This window comes from Pyrus communis, chromosome 6 (assembly GCF_041283825.1).
Source record: "Pyrus communis isolate YQ-2024b chromosome 6, ASM4128382v1, whole genome shotgun sequence".
NCBI lineage: Eukaryota > Viridiplantae > Streptophyta > Magnoliopsida > Rosales > Rosaceae > Pyrus > Pyrus communis.
In genome coordinates, this window is record NC_142570.1 from 2449338 (window position 1) to 2466319 (window position 16982).

Sequence of the window (16982 nt, forward strand, 5' to 3'; positions counted from 1 at the left end):
AAACATTTTCAATCATTTTAAAAACACTTTTAAACGAGCCTTTACTTCATTAAGATTGGTTTGAGACCAAGCAATCCCACACGGATGGAGCCCTTAGTACAGCACATCACACTTGAAAATTGCTTCACTTTCCACCCTAAAACCAATAAAAATGATAGAAAGCAACTGTTTAATTAATAACGTTGTCAAAAAAAAGTGCACTTGAATATTCAGGTTGTTGTCCTTTGATATTTGATATCTGAGTGTGAATGGAATTTTAAATATTCTAGGACCAATGCGAACAACTTCCACGCAATTGGAATGTCATGGTATTTCAAATTCAACCACGCCTTGTTATATAAAAAAATGCGTAATTTGTTTGAATTGCTTTTACCGTGACATCCCACATGTATGTACGGAGATGAGCTTCTCTGGAAATCAAACTTGAGGAAGATGATCAAGGGATGAAGATTGGAAATGGGAATCACACATAAAGGTCAATCCAGCCAGGTTATTGGTGTGGTATTCTCCCAACAAAAGGTCACCTCGCCGTAAAAAATTGATCCACACGGACATTAAACGCGGTCACCCCCGCGCTCGGACATGATACACGGACATTAGCTGCGGTCACCCCTGTGCGCGGACATTTTTTTGTTCGGGTTCAATTTAGTAGTCAGACTAGTAGCAGCAGTTCTGTGGAAAGAAATTTAAACTCCCTACCCAACCTCAATCAGGCCAGTTAGCTTCCATATGTTCATTTGAACTTTGATCTTGCTTTAGCAAGGAGTGTACATCTAATCTCCGTCGTAAGTCGAATTTGTGTTCTTCGGGTTAAACATAACTAAGTTTCTGAATCTCATTGATGAACCATGTACATTTTGGAATGGCTTTTGGCAAGGCAAAAGAAAATGCAGTTTCCAAAATAGAGAGACGCAACAAAATCATGAATGTACGATTGGCGATTGATGACCGAGGCCTTCACGGGGTAGTCTCCCTCGCCCCAGAGTCCGACTCTTGATCAGAATCAGATAAGTCTTCAAAATCATAAAAGGGGGTTGCCTGCAATGGAAGCCACGAGTATGGAGATATGAAATCTCGGATCAGTAAAATCCAATACGAAAAGAAAAACTTATCAGGGACAGGGACTTATACAATCTCGGATCAGCAAAAAAACCAGTACAGTACCTGAGGTCTTGGAGTGATTGCATCGAAGCTACGGATAACAGGATTATCAAAAGCAGGGGGTTCTAGAACGATGTAAGCTCCTTTATTTCTGTACCTATCTTCCGTCGCCTGCATGTGCATCAAGAGATTAGTGTCAATTTACAGAACGCGAAAAAAAGGTGCACAAACTATATGATAAAATCCGTAAGTCAACAGCTATGCGTTTACACACACACACACATTTCAAGCGCTGCATCTATATATTTTATATTGATTCCATGCTCTTGTTCTATCACACAAACGATTTCTGTACAGAAGTTTCCTTGGTGGAATCATCCAATTATAGAACTTTCAACTAAGCAAGATAACAAAGGTCGATATTTCTGCTTACAAGGCTACAAGAATGTTCCAAACGTATAAAACTTACCAAAGTTAACAATTAAGGTAATTGAGTTACAATTAGGATAATTGAGTTTACGATCTTAGAGGGAAACATGTAAAACCCATCAACATAACCATACATGCATCAAAAGATTGTAAACAAACCTGAAATTGTGGGTAGTCTGGTGCACTAAACAAAGTTATGAGCTTCCCTGACTCCACAACGTGATCTATGGTGAACCCGTTATCCATTTGACCAAGACCTGGCCTCTTCTTCCGTGCATCAGGGCCTTCATGCGATCTAATAATCAACTGTAGTTTTAACAATATCCAAATCTTAGTATTGCAAATACAACACAAGGAAGTAAACGTAAATAGGACACAAAAATACGCCGTTGTAAGAACCTATTTGCTGTCAACATTATATTAGGGTTGCAACTAGATATTGTTTTCGACTCACCCACTTCGTATGAAAAATAAAATATGAAGTGCAGGTTCCATCTTATATACCTTCAGCTGAAACTTCCTGAGAAAGTCCTCGGTGCAGTCAGGACCCCAGAGTAGACCAACACCTCGCAGTTGATTGAAAGATAGACCGGGATCCATGGATGGATCTGACCATAGCACGTCACCAGGGATCAAGTTTGAACCTTGCGACGGGGGATCTAGTACCATTCTTTTGGCCTTGTTCAATTCTTCAAAGGTTCCAAGAGACAATGTACTGTCGAAAGATATTTTCCTTTTGTTCTTTCCCTTTGACTTCTTGAGGTATGCTGCTGTGCTGCGAAACAGCCCACCATGAGCAGTGTACACATATTTTCCAATAAGGGATGTCAAAGGGAGACACTTAAAGCAGCCAAGACATTTTTGGTAAATATCCTCCCCTTTGTCTCCATATTTTGTCAATACTTCCTTCTGGAACCCGTAGATGGAAGTACAGTAATTGGATTCATGATTTCCTCTAAGAATATAAACGCTCTTGGGCAAAAATACCTTCCACGCCAATAAAATCAAGAAGGTTTCGATCCCCCAAGCCCCTCTATCAACATAATCGCCATTGAACACAAATAATCGATTTTCTGAAGGACATCCAGCATCCTTTAGAAGGAAAAGGAGATCGTGCAGCTGACCATGAATGCCTCCAATGACGACAACAGTGGATTCTGGGCCTAACTGGTCGACGACAATGCAATTTGCCTCTTTGTGGAGAATCTTGGAGGCGCAGATGATCAAGCTGTACAAAACCTCCACAGGAAACACGTCTGGAAATTGGTTTGGGTCAAGATTTCTAGACGCCCAATCGAAAACAGACATGAGGTTCTGGACCCATTCAAGGCTGAGCTTTCCGTCAGGGGGCCAGACAATTGGAGTTTTGGGAGGAGGCGGAGGCAACCACGAGTTATCTTTGGATTCAGAGCTGTTGACGAAGGAAGAAGGCGAACCGAAGACTTGTTCTGCAACGTTTTGAACTGTTGCTGATTCTGCAACATCTTGAGTTGCAGATGCTGATGAAACAGATGCTGCTGGTTCTGCAATGTCTTGTGCTGCTGCTGGTTGTGCAATGACTTGAGTTGCAGATGCAGATGAAGCAGATGCTGCTGGTTCTGCAATGTCTTGTGCTGCTGCTGGTTCTGCAACGACTTGAGCAGCAGATGCAGATGGAGCAGCTGCAGCTGCTGCTGTTGGTGCGATTTCTGCTTCAGACCCTAACCGAAACACAAATTAAATGTGAATGTTTATAGACGAATTCATCTGGGAATTTTGCAGGATACATAGTAATAGAAAGTGTCTTCTTCCAGCACCACTTTCATATGCACACGAATATTTAAATGACATTTGGTTGAACGAGAGTACCTTGCAAAATTGACCGGACTTGCTCAAATGCCTCGTGAAGTCCACCAGCACAATGAAGACCAGACTGTAAAATAGGCTCCATGATGGCTAATGCAAGTGCTATGCGCTACATAAACAATATTTACATAAATATTTATTATTCACAACATAATTAGCAAGTACTTTTAAAGGTTCGTTGAAGTAATTACCTGATGTGGATCATTTATGTCATGCGGCCCTATGGCAGCAGACCTACGATCAGGGTGATGCACGTATGGATGGGTGATTTTACGATACCATGAATGGTACTCAGGCTCACAGTCTGATGGGGCTGTAACCTTCTTGCTACGGTTCTCGGGTGCCAATAGGTGATCCACACGCCTTTGCCAAATCCCATCAAGGTATTTATGCACAACCTTGTACATTTTTGTATCAGTGTTCCGTTGAACTCGAGAAGGGGTATATGGCACTCGGGGAACTGTCTGAACAAGGCTAAACTGTCGTAGAACCCTATCAACATAGTAAGGCTCCACAATATCCACACACTTGAGGAGACCGGTATAGAATGTCACCCTTGGTAGAATATGATGTCCTCTCTGACTATGATATGGATCCCAGACAACCTCAGTATCATGCATAAGATCGAGTCGTTGTCGCATTGCCTGCAAATGCTGTAATGATAACCCAGCATCCTTCCGGGGAGTCCAACGGTGCACACGCGGCTGATCCTCTGAGTAATGAACGTTAACATGGGGGGTAGCAATCTTGTGAAAATGCTCGTAGATCCATGCCTCTAGTAAAGTCAAATATCCAGAAATTTGCCTACATCCAAGTCTAGAAGCAAGTCCTAATTGCCGATACAAGTACGCTAATCCTGCTGCACCCCACGCATATCCCCCAACACTATTCAAGTCCCGTAGAAAATGTAAGTATACGAGAGATATCCTATTCCCTGTTTTATCCCCAAAGAGTGTGCAACCTAATAGATATAATAGGTAACCCCTTGCTGCACGCTCTATAAATTCAGGAGACTCGTCATCAGATACTTTGTGAAATCTCTGCCGTAACCATTCAAGTGTAACCGCACTACCACTGAAGCGACCCATCTCAGCTCGTGCCTCATCATCGGTAACTCCTAATGCAGTGACAAATAAATCATGGCACTCACTAGCTAGGGCAGACTTGTCCAACTCATCATCACAAACAGATACAGAGTTACCATCCACGGGAATTCCTAGTATGTTGGACACATCATCTAATGTGATTGTCAACTCACCAAATGGTAGATGGAAAGTATTCGTCTCGGGTTGCCATCTCTCACAGAATGCGGATACAACAATTTTATTAGATGTCCTAAATGAGCAATCAATAAGCGGCCGCAACCCTGAGCTATCAATATATCTCCAAAACTTGCAGTTAGATACTAACGGGTCAAATTTCCATGCTTGGAGCTTACTAGTGTGATTGAACACCCTAAGGGGCTCACGTTCCTACAAGTACAAATATGAATTATCAATGATCCTCAAAACATATGCATAATATAATGAAACAAAAACTCGATAACAATCATAACATCATACCACATTGTGCCAAATAGCAGCAGCTACATGGCTCGGGAAACTCCTAAGCACCGTCGGATCCTCCGGACCTCCAGGAAATGAATCCTTCAAAATCTTGTCTCCCCATACAGTCGTTTGAGAATCTAGCTGTGCATCATCATCTGTGGACGATTTTCTTTTCCGTTTCCCTTTTGAGGCAGTGGTTCTCTTACCACTAGAACCTTCAGCATCCATATGGAAAGTATCCCCGCACTTCAGTCGTATGCGACAACGCAGCAGCTGCAAACAACAGACAAGTCAAAAATGGAGTAAATCGTATCAATGTCCCTCTACGATCACCCAATTAAAAATCCATTAATATTGGTATCTCAACTCATCAAAAAACGTAACTATAGTAATTTTTGTCAATTTCGTCGAAATTTTGTCAAAATAAGTTATACTGAAATAACCATGCTACACTTAGGGTTTATTAATTCGTTAAAATATATAGCTATAGTCATTTTCGTCAACTTTGTCAGAATATTATCAAAATAAATTACGTTGGAAAGGTCATTGTCACAATTGAATTAAAATTTGAATGATTATTGCTCTAGTTAGATAAAGTTAAGAGATCATTTCTTCCGTTAAATTAAAATTGAGGGACTAATTATAATTGATTTTTAGTTGATGATCCATATGAGAAATTTTTTTAATGTGACTGAAACACGGAATGGTACATCACGTGTTACTATACAAATTGTAGAATATATGTACTAAAATGTTAATAACTTATAAAATACAATTTTCAACCATTTATATGAAAACACGTGATGTACCATTTGTGTTCCAGTCACAATAAAAAATTTATTGGTCCATAACTAGACGTTTTGATGACGTTTTGATGAGTTGAAGGGGGCAATAGTGATGATAGTTGAAGAACAATTGCTCCAACTAAGATAAAGATAAGGAACCATTGTCACAATTTCCTCTCGAAAATGTTAATCCCCTTCTCTAATTCTCATTCACTGATTCACAAACTCTGATGCGAGCAAATTCATCCCCTTCGTAGACATTAGACTTACCAATCAAATCAGTGACGACCGGAGAGAAGCCGTGGACTCGTGGGAGTGGTGGTTGGGAGATGGAGTGTGGAGATGGTGGAAGGGACGGGTACGTGGTGGTGGCTGAGCCGCTGAGGTGTGAAGAAAGAAGAAACAAACGCCGTGTTGGAACGACCAGACCGAGTCGGGGTGGTGGACCTGGTGGTTGCTGCGCGATCGAGTCGTCCGGGGTGGTGCGTGGTGGCTACGCTACGGAGAAAGCAGTGAGAAGTGAGGTGGTGTACTTCGAATTCGAGGAAGAGAGTCGAGTGGTCCTTCGAAGTAGACAAGAAATGTTGTATGAAACTTTCAGATATTTGTTTCTTCCATTCAAACCAACGGCTGAGATTAAATCTCAACCAATCATGTGGTTAATATTAATAGGGTTTTATATATTGCATTTAATATTAAAAATTATAGAAAAATATTTATTAAAAAATATGTTTGAACGTGTTTTTAAAATGATTGAAAACGTTTTTAGTAAAAATATTTTTAGAAACAATCTGTAGTCAAAATGCTAGTAAATCCTGGAAAAACATTTAAAATGCTTATTTGAAAAAGCATATAACTGATACTTCTTGTAGAAAACACTTAAAGTGTTTTTGAAACCTAAAAATATTTTCTTTAAAAACGTTTTAAGTCATTTTAAAAGCACATGCAAACGAGCTCTATATATATTTAATTCGGTTTTGGGTTGGATATAGATACAGATTGAGACGGTTTTGGTCTTATGAGTTTAGTGTTTAATTGCATAAAAATGATAAATAAAAGAAATACTCCCATTCTTTTATACTATTAGATTTTGTAAAATGAAAAGGTTATTGTGTTTCTGGGCTAGGGTTGCTTTCTCTATTGGTTGAATTGGCCACTAGGTGGAATCAGAGCTTCGGCTCTCAAGAGTTTAAGCGGGCCAAAAAAAGGGCCAGAAATTCTCACAAAATTACCCTAAAAAGACCACTCATGTACATTGTAATAAATTTAGTAACCAATATTAACGATTTTTTAATTCAAAGACTAATCCTCTAATTCATTTTTTGAAAAATTACAATATACATATTTTTTTAAACGAAAAAAATATGCAAAATGGAAAAGCCTACGGCACTAGAATATCATCTAAAAGCCGTTGGCCCGACGTTTGGTGGCGGTCGTTGTTAAATCTATTCTTTTTCCCTGGAAAAAAATGCAATTTATATGTGTGCGTACACGAACTACATGAAAGCACAATGAAAATCTGGTCAGAACTACATGATGGGCAAAAGAAGTTGTGCATATGGTTCCAGTTCTCAAGCGGCTCCTTGTAAAGGTGATCCCTTCTTCTCCACTGACATGCTAGCAACTTCTCGGGTGTTCCCGTTGCTCAATCCTTCGTTGAAATGTTCTCTGAGAAATTCCACGGCCATAAACGTAAGTGCTGAAGCCGGAATATCCCACGTAATCCCGGGGATGCTAACTCTGAACATCCCTGCTGCACCTTCGGCCCTCCATACTCTGCGAATTGCATCCAACCAGCCTTTGTACCTAACGTTCAATACACTATATGAATGAAACCAAACCATAGACAAATTTTGAACATGAATATTGTGCGGAACATATCACATGTACCAGGTCGGGTTTGGAAGGTAATTTCAAAATAATAGTACCAATAAAAGTAGGGAACTTTGACGAAAAGCTTCTGGTACTGTTCACTTTAACGAAAAACCATATTTTTACACTAAAATGCCAATCTTTATTTTGTCCTTATCGTTAAAACTCAAAGTTTTCCAAGTTTTTTTCATTAGTTTTCCTATAAAAGTAACCACAAACCGAACCGATACCTCAAGGTTGATCCTTGTACTTGCAGTCTTGTTTTGATCACATCCAAGGGAGTGGTAAGGTATGCACTGATGCCTAAAAAGTTCAATGCAAGATAAATTACTCTACGGAAAATACTAATTATTAAACTCGATTACAGAACAATGGAAAATAAGCAAGGTACATACCACCAGCCAACCCTCCTAGTACAAGCCCCTCAACGGAACTATTAACATGGAAATTTGGATCCCGTATGTATTTTTGCTTCCCATAATCTGTCAAATCTTTCAAGCCTTCGTAAAACATAACCTGCATAGCACACATGAAATCAAATTTACGATACACTATTATTCTACTGGTAGAACCAGGACTTCTTAAGGAAAAGAGCGACAGTAGAAACAATGGCAACTAAATCATTTAGAGGCCCAAAGCATCAGCAAAATAAAAAATAAACCAGTGTCGGGAAACGCATGTTAAGAGTTGCGACCCTACTCGACTAAAATTTGTTATTATGAGTTGCAAACCCATTTTCCCAATATTAAGCAGCAACAGCCAAATGTTAAGGGTGAGATATGCAAGCGATCTCTGTCCAACCTACCATTAGACCAGCAAAAGGCACATCCCTTGCGAGTGTGGACCAGTATCTGCTTTAAATGAAAGAAAAAGTAAATCCACAATTAGGCAAGAACATTATGACCATAATTTGAGTGTGAAGTGTGGACCGGTATCAGTGTTGTGTTTCGGGTGCATCGATGGATGGGGGTAAGCAGGCAATAGCTAACATTACGATTGGGCTCATGGTGAAACTGGATTGCACTTAGTACGACCTCAAACTAAGCTAGTCTGTTATTTGTTTTATTATAAGAAACACATGTTTATTAATGAAAAATTGGTACAAGGATGATGGACAGGATGGACGAGAAAAGAGGGAAGGAGGAGCACACTGTGAAAGATTAGAGGGGTTGGTTTAGAGATATACCCTGCATATAATCCTCTTAGCCCCTGCTCCTCCCATATTGAGCAGCCAGCATGGAACATTCCAGTATGGTAACCATACATTTGGATACCAGGCTTCATAGTGATATTATCTTTCATGACAACAGAACTCCAAGATGCCATCGTGCCTTGAACCTGCATGCGTTGCTTCATTACTTCACATGGAACCTATACAACAGAACCAAGTGCATCTCCTGAAATAAATAAAGAAGGAATGCAGGCATTTTGAGTCCCCTAAGGCACATGACGGCTTAAGAGTCCACAGTAATTCAAGTTTCTAATACTACAACTGAAAGCCTAAACGGGCCTCTATACGTAACAACATAACAACAACAACAACAACAACAATTAGCTGCTGAAAGCCAACTGGATGTCATTGAGTATAATGCACCAGCACAAACATACACGTCCAAATAAGAAAAGAGCACTCAGATACCAAGTTATAGTACATTCCAGTACTCACTAGACAAAATTCTAATGTATGAGAACACAAACACCGCACGGTCAGAGGAAACCAAAAGATTTGTAAATTCAGGATAAAAAGGTCGCCAACTTAAGCAAATGAACAACCAAGAACCATTTAGCAGATCATAAATCCGAATGGCACTCATAAGCCTTTGAATCAGATTCCAGTCACTTAAAAATCAACATTCCATAAAACTCAAGATCATCTTTGCAACTAACTATACTCAAGTTCCTCAACTAATAAACACAAATGTCATAATGTTACACATAATCTGAAGTTCTGAAGACAATTGATGAATACTGTTAACGTTTAATTCAGCATATCAACGGCAATTGCATTGCAAGAAACTCAAATGAAATCAGCATGAATCAGATTAAAGTTTTAGAGCTGCAGAACAACTTACCAACAGCTCCAGCTATGAAATGTGCCCAATGTCCCTCAAGGCTTGGATGTGATTCTTCAATCCACTTTTTGGTCGACTGTATGACACCAAAATATGTTGCTCCAGTTGCAAGAGAACCAGTGACACCCGGAGCTATACCCCTATAAAAGCCTACAGAACTTATTAGGTACGAACTTAAGAGTCAATGATTCTTAAGAAGAAGTAACCATGTAGTCAGAGAGTGCACCAGAACTAAACCACGACAAAGAGAAAAACGAATCCCTAGGTTCGGAGTCCAAAACTTCTGATTGATTGCCTGGTTGTTTATGTTTTATGACAAAAATTATATCTAATCAATTTGTGTTGGGTTTTACGGCTCAAATTTAGAATGATGCAAAGATTAGGTTTGTGTTACCTATTTGGTTTTGGTGTCCTATTTGGGTTTGGATTTTGACTTCTTAGTTGGTTTCCTTGGTGGAGAGATTTTGTTAATTGCCTATTTGATTAGGATTTGGATTTACTTCCTATTAGGATTCTTATTGTAACCTAAGTCCTATGCGCTTATTGTAACCTAAGTCCTATGCACTATAAATAAGACGTCAGGGTTAGTGTATTTTGTGTGGCTCAATCGTGTGGCAATTTGGTGAGAGTCAATTTGTGAGTTTGTGAGTTAGAGAGCAATTTGGGAGAATCTTCTCCATTTGTTTGAGTTCTCTACTTGTTTTGTTTAGGGTTTGTCATTTGTGGGATTTGGGTTGTGAGAGTTTAAATACTCTTTTGTAATCTCCGTTTGTTTAGTGAAATTTCTTATTGTGCGTCGCTCGTGGACGTAGGCTTTAAGCTAAACCACGTAAATCTCTTGTGTTAGTTTGAGATTGTTTGTTTTAGCTTTCACCTACGACGTTGATATTGGTACTTTGTTAGAATTCGCTTCCCCGTTTGCACATAAAAGTACACCAATTTATACGTGTGGGAAAAGGCCGTGTAAACATGTTACATGCAAACAAATAGGAGTAAGACGTCAACTGTGAAAAGTTAAAAAAATAAATAAATAAATAAATAACTGCTTCAGAAAGCAACAAGATGTACCTCTTAATCCATCGGCTACCCAGACCGCTCGTACCATCTGCTGTACTCTCTTCGGTTTCTGCAAACACGAAATAAATTAATAACTATTGCATTTTCCAGCTAAGCTATGAAACATTTCAAAACGAAAATAAAATTCCCCGGCCCAAAACTCGAAAGTTTATTTTCTTGCATAAAATTGGTATAAATTTAAATGCCATTCAAATGATTCCACGCCAAGTAATTGAGCTTTACACAATACAATAGGGCATGAATTGTTCTTTACTCTGTGATCATACCTGAATTGAAAAAGTAATTGAGCTTTACCGATTCTCTGAATGCGTGGTTTTACGGTGTCGACCGGATGCATCATTCCTTCTCCAAATGCTCCAGCAATAGCTCCCCACAGAACTCATAACTACATTCAAAGATTAATAAGATAATTAAATCAAATCCTGATTTATTTTCTCCCCCAATAATAATCTTCATAAATAAATATGCATTTCCCTTGATTTCTGTCGCTGGTTGAATTATTTTCTTTCAATATTTAAATTAAGAAGACAAAAAACTACGATCTTAGCTGCATCAGAAGCCATGAAATCTATTTAATCCAAATAACCGAAGCAGAGAAGGAAGGCTTACCGAAGAATTGTATGTGAGTCGTATCCGCTAGGGCATGCCGTTCGCTCGAAATCGAGCTCTGTGTCGCCATGGAAATAGTTCTGAACTCTCTCCAATTTGACTGGTAGGGTTTAGGGGTACTTGGCGGGTTTGACTCCCCCCACCAATGTTTTCATGGTATTCCGGACAAATAAACCGAAGCCACGTATAAATGTTTTATAACATGTCATATTATCGTATCAATAATCACTTAATACTACGGTCCACTAGTATTATTTTTTTCCTTATAAAATTATCGTCAAAGGTGAATTCGAATCATATTATTATTAACCCGTTATAAGATTAAGCTCACATCTCTTCTTAGTATATATAATATCGTGTGTTTAAAGAAAAAATATTATCATATCAATATCGTCGGTTTACAAATTGTGGATTAAATTCTCTCATCTCAATTTTGTTCATTAAATTATCGTATTTTTTTTTTTTCAATCTCGTCCATTCAAGTACTATCTATCTTTTTTACTCTTTTTTTTTTTTTTAATGTAAAAGTTGATGTTACGCATAGCTACAATTGACAAAGCAATTCATAACCATGTTCCTCTCTTTGTTTTGTTCTAGGATAATCAAATTAAATGTATCTATCTACATATATAATACATATTTTTTAATTCTTACAAACCTATTTTTTGTTGCTACTTAAATATTTATTAGACACTTTCCTTAAAATTGTTTCTTCTGTGATATTTAGTACTATATATATAATACAGGTCTACAGTTTACGACTCTATTGATATTCTTCTTCACTTATAATAGAAAATTAGGTTCGATTTTTGCTAAAAACGAATTTGAATTACATTATCTTAATTAACAATACAAATGTAACAAAATTCAAACTCAAATGTGAAAGGACGAGAACATCGTCTTAATTAACAATACGAATGTAACAAAATTAAAAATATATCACACACCCTTGAAAATTTGAAATCGGACCCTGAGTATTTAGCCGGGCCTATTGGGCCAAATCCTGAGTTTTTGGATTTGACAGGAAGGGCCTATTGGGCCAAACCCTGAGTTTTTTTTCTTTCTTAACAAATACAGCTGCGAGGTCTCAGGCGTGCGTTTTCACTTTTCACTCTCTCTCGCTTCGTTGACAGCAGGAGGTAATGTGCGTGCGAGGTTGACGCTTCAAACGACGTCGGATTTTGTATATTGCTGAGTGTAGACGCTATCACGCTGACCCAATTATAAGCCAAAGCATCCGGATCCCAACTTCCAGTGTCTAGGGTTTCCAATCTCCGATAATCACCAATCCCCAAATCCATGGCGATGGCTGCTCTCAGACGAGAAGGGAGGCGTTTCGCCCCTTTGATCTCTCCCCATCGGATGGCCGCCGTCCGATCCTCCATCATCCCAGCCGAGTACGCTCTCTATCCAAATCCGCCGTTTTTTATTTACTTTTATTTCTTATCATTTTTCTAGCATTATAGTTTTACATTGCCGTCTGTTTGGATGCCGAGAAAAATTGAGTAATAGATAAAATAAAATTTAATTTAGGATGGATTTTGGGGGGTGTGTGTGTATGAAGAAATGAAAGCTCAGCTTAAGTTAGGGAGTGATTTAATTTGTTTGTGCAAAGTGAGAACCTTTAAGATTACTGAATTTTTTTCGGCGAATAACAAGTGGATAATTGAATTTGTTAAAAGGATACTACTGCAGATGTTAGTATTGTATGGAAGGCTGAAAGTAATAATTCACACGAATCCGCCAATCCGTCATTAGAATTTAGTGAGCGAAATATATTGATGTTGTTTGGGTTTAATTTGTTTGGATAGCGCTGAGCGATATCGTTTAGATTAACAAGAGAAATGTAGGAGGGGATATGTTTGGTGCATCTCTGAAAGTCAACTATAGTTCTGGATCATCATACTCGCTTGATTTCATTTCCATGTTTGGATGTCTCGCTATCATTTTTTGTTGCTTCCACATTTCGACAACTAAATTACTTGGTTTGGTGCTCAGGGAGCAAGTACCTTTCGGAGTGCGCTCAATTTCAACTCAAATTGGTAAGAACAATCATCATGAATTAGTTATTATTTTTTTCCTATTTTATTTCTGTTTTCCCTGCTTTGCAAACGGTGATGTGGTTCATTGGTAATACCTTGTATATTCAGTTAGAAACCGGATGAAGAGTGTGAAGAATATCCAGAAGATCACAAAGGCAATGAAGATGGTTGCAGCCTCAAAGCTCCGAGCAATTCAAGTTAAAGCTGAAAATTCTCGTGGCCTGTGGCAGCCTTTCACAGCACTTCTTGGCGACACTCCCAGTATGTTTAACAGCATAATCTTCATAGGCCAAGTTATATAAATTATTTGTTTCTTTACATTTTGCTTATTCCTGTTAAAGACATGGCATCCTTGACAGCATTACTCAATCTAGTTGCATAGGTTAGTTGCAACCAGTATTTCTGAAATTTTTCTTTATTTTAGAATACTTAATGGACTGTTCCGCTTGCCAAGTCCTAGCGCTACTGAGGAACTGAGATTACTCTGCTCATTTTATTGATAATATGGGTACTTTACGGATATGTATTTTAACTCTTTGTCCCCCAACCTGCCCCATTTTCATTGCTTTGTACTTGCGCACATTGATATTCTCGTATTTGTCCCCCAGTTCGCCCCAGTTTCATTGCTTTCCACCTGTGCACATTGATATTCTTGTAAGTTCCCTCATTGTGTATTTTATTTTTCCATGATAGGCGTCAGCGTTAAGAAGGATGTTATTATTACCATCTCTTCAGACAAAGGTTTATGTGGTGGAATTAACTCTACCTCAGTCAAAATAAGCAAGGCCTTGCACAAGTTGAACGCTGGTATTTCTTGGAAGCTGATTGTTAGTCTGATGTCTGCTAAGTTTATATTTTATGATATTTTATGCACATTAATATTTTTTTTTTCCATGAAACTATTGTAGGTCCTGAAAAAGAGACAAAATATGTCATTTTGGGGGAAAAAGCAAAGGCTCAGTTGATTCGTGACTCTAAGAAGGACATTGAGCTATGCATAACTGAGTTGCAGAAGAACCCTTTGAACTACACCCAGGTTAGTATGTTTTGAGTAAAGAGAGCCCATGTGCTTTCCTATGTGGTGTTTGCTTAAAGAACCACACACACGCTTGACCAACCTACGTGGGACATTAGCAACATATTGGTTTTATTTTGTCTTTCATATTTTCATTATTTAATTGCGTTTTATACATGACATTTAGAGCCATAGGGGATCCTGTAAAAATCGTTTATCATGTCATGGCAACCTTTGGTGTTAAGTTTTTTTGACATTATTTTAATCTTTGTTAAGTTTTATTGACATTATTTTAAGCTTAATGTCTCAATGACTTATATTTTGTTCAAATTAATTATTATGCAATGCATTGTCAAATTTTCATTAAAATTTCAATTTGACCTTACGATCATGATTAGTGATCAAATGTTGACTTTTTTGCTGTCAATATTGTAAAAGCAGAGCACCTCCAAGATCTTTTTAAATGTTGTTTAAATTAGCTAGTAAACAGTATCAAAAAGTTAATTTAGTTACCCAATTGATCTTAACATCTACAACAACACCTTTCTATTCTAACAAACTCCTAATGTTTTATTAATTATTCAAGTTTTGAAAAAGAAAATTATTTATTAATAACCACTATAGAGCTTTTAGGAGGGGGAGTATTGAGTTTTAATGTTCGTTTCATAATTAGGCTTTTGTTAGTTTCTCCCTTCTCCTCCCTAAACTTAAAGAGCCACTATTGATTTTGTTAAGTTAAAGAGCCCTTTAAAGAGTCTCTTGGAGATGAATTTCCTTAGTTTGGCTCTCTAAACTAGCTTTCCAAGAGGTTTAAAGAGCCTCTTGGAGATGAGAGCACACGTTTCTTTATACTTGTCGACGCCTATTAAATTCTCTTTGATGAGTTCTCTTACCAGGTTTATATGAACAAAGTTATTAATGCGGCAGTTATACATTATATTAATTGTCAAATGTATGAGTTGAGTTCTGACCATCAATTGCGTGTACCTTTTGTCCTTTCAGGTATCTGTCATAGCTGATGACATTTTGAAAAATGTTGAGTTTGATGCTTTGAGAATCGTATTCAACAAGTTTCAGTCAGTCGTCTCATTTCTGCCAACTGTGTCTACAGTATTATCTCCCGAGGTAATAAGAATGCTTCAGTTCAATTACTGAACCTCTTTATCACTCATATTCATGTTCTGTTGTTTGGGCATTTGATACGATGTTCATATAGATTGTGGAGAGAGAGTCTGAAGTTGGTGGAAAGCTTGGTGACCTAGATTCCTATGAGATTGAAGGTGGTGAGACAAAGTCAGAGATACTTCAGAATTTGGCAGAGTTCCAATTTTCATGTGTAAGTCATTTCGTTGAGGTTAGAGACTTCGTATTTTTGTATTTGTTGATCAAACCACTGGCCTGGTTGGACGCTTAACGTCAAATTGCATTCGTTGCGGTATTGTCCTAAGATTGACACTTTTGGTTTTGGAGTAGCATCTATAAGTGAATATATTTTATTACCTTTTATTCACATAGAAGAATTTCATACTTTGGGCAGGTCTTGTTCAATGCGGTATTGGAGAATGCTTGCAGTGAGCAAGGAGCAAGGATGTCTGCCATGGACAGCTCAAGCAGAAATGCTGGAGAGATGCTTGATCGCCTCACACTCACTTATAACAGGTCCCCCTTATCCTCCACCCCCAATTTCTTCGAAGTCCTAGCTAATCCTTTACGGCAGACATTTTTTTTATTTGATGACTTTAATATCGTGGTCCACTTTAAACGACTGATCTTTGTTGGTTATGTGGTTATTTGTTACAGAACTCGTCAAGCATCTATTACAACCGAATTGATTGAGATTATATCAGGTGCATCAGCACTGGAGGGTTAAGCTTATCTGATGGTGACGAAATAAAAATGTGTTTTTGAAGTTTAAGATGTTACCTTCGAGAGGTATTTTGCTACTTTTCTAATAATTACTCCGGGTTCAAATTCTGGGATATATCAATGATGGTTTAAATTGATGGTTCTGGGCTTTCTTTCTTCTTTTTAAGTTCCGCACTGCATGTCAAAAATTCATCTTAAACGAGTGAGGATTGTATACATTGTAACAGTTCATTTTCTTCGAAGTATGTTTCATGCTTTCTCTTCTCGGATACTGTTTTCTTGCATCTCTTTTGCAATAATGTGTTTCTGCAATAGCTTCGCTCGAGTTGTCATGCTCGATTTCATAAACTTGTATTCATGTTTCCATTCTCTATCTGATGAAGAAACTGCATTTACACGAGAGAGAATCTGTCTTGTAATCAAGTTTACATTTCAGGGATGGCGAAGGTTCTCTTCTCGATCTAAGCCATGCTTGTTATGTTTCCTAAACGAGATTTTGTTCACGATTTTATACTTTGCAAGGCAATTATAATCTTAGGGACCATCCAATTGGTGGATTTGGTACAACGGTTGACATTTCGCCAAAACGTCTATATTCTTTTTGGGTGAAAGTTGCAAAAAAATTGTACTTCTAATAATTCTCCTTCTAACGTACAAATTTTGTGGAGGTTTTGGTGGAAAATTTAGTGCACATTTTCTCCGACTCTTTTGCTACGGATGAT

The 16982-nt window shown here is 38.1% G+C and overlaps 3 protein-coding genes across 4 annotated transcripts; 1 reads left to right on the top strand and 2 right to left on the bottom strand.

Annotated features, from left to right (window-relative positions):
• Positions 1-670: 670 nt before the first annotated feature.
• LOC137711471 (serine/threonine-protein phosphatase 7 long form homolog) lies at positions 671-6259 on the bottom strand. The gene is made up of 8 exons (XM_068450718.2): positions 5978-6259; positions 4938-5195; positions 3567-4847; positions 3379-3484; positions 2035-3230; positions 1690-1836; positions 1165-1272; positions 671-1038 (listed from the first exon to the last, which is right to left on the bottom strand). Exons 2-8 carry the CDS (start codon positions 5148-5150, stop codon positions 958-960), a joined length of 3132 nt encoding a protein of 1043 aa, XP_068306819.2. The 5' UTR covers positions 5151-5195; positions 5978-6259; the 3' UTR covers positions 671-957.
• A 745-nt stretch (positions 6260-7004) lies between these two features.
• LOC137709721 (putative S-adenosylmethionine carrier 2, chloroplastic) lies at positions 7005-11464 on the bottom strand. Of its 2 annotated transcripts, XM_088696181.1 has the most exons (9): positions 11338-11464; positions 10995-11113; positions 10720-10777; positions 9652-9791; positions 8766-8917; positions 8385-8430; positions 7975-8095; positions 7810-7882; positions 7005-7513 (listed from the first exon to the last, which is right to left on the bottom strand). In XM_088696181.1, the coding sequence occupies exons 5-9, from the start codon at positions 8903-8905 to the stop codon at positions 7279-7281; spliced, it is 615 nt and encodes a 204-aa protein (XP_088552307.1). In that variant the 5' UTR covers positions 8906-8917; positions 9652-9791; positions 10720-10777; positions 10995-11113; positions 11338-11464; the 3' UTR covers positions 7005-7278. The 2 variants fall into 2 exon arrangements, with proteins under 2 accessions (XP_088552307.1, XP_068304802.2); XM_068448701.2 differs by lacking the exons at positions 9652-9791; positions 10720-10777; positions 10995-11113; positions 11338-11464 and having other exon boundaries at positions 8766-8930.
• A 1078-nt stretch (positions 11465-12542) lies between these two features.
• On the top strand, positions 12543-16525 carry LOC137710460 (ATP synthase subunit gamma, mitochondrial). The gene is made up of 9 exons (XM_068449482.2): positions 12543-12734; positions 13336-13379; positions 13488-13640; positions 14073-14186; positions 14288-14415; positions 15397-15519; positions 15611-15730; positions 15932-16053; positions 16195-16525. The coding sequence occupies exons 1-9, from the start codon at positions 12637-12639 to the stop codon at positions 16262-16264; spliced, it is 972 nt and encodes a 323-aa protein (XP_068305583.2). The 5' UTR covers positions 12543-12636; the 3' UTR covers positions 16265-16525.
• The last annotated feature ends 457 nt before the right edge of the window (positions 16526-16982 follow it).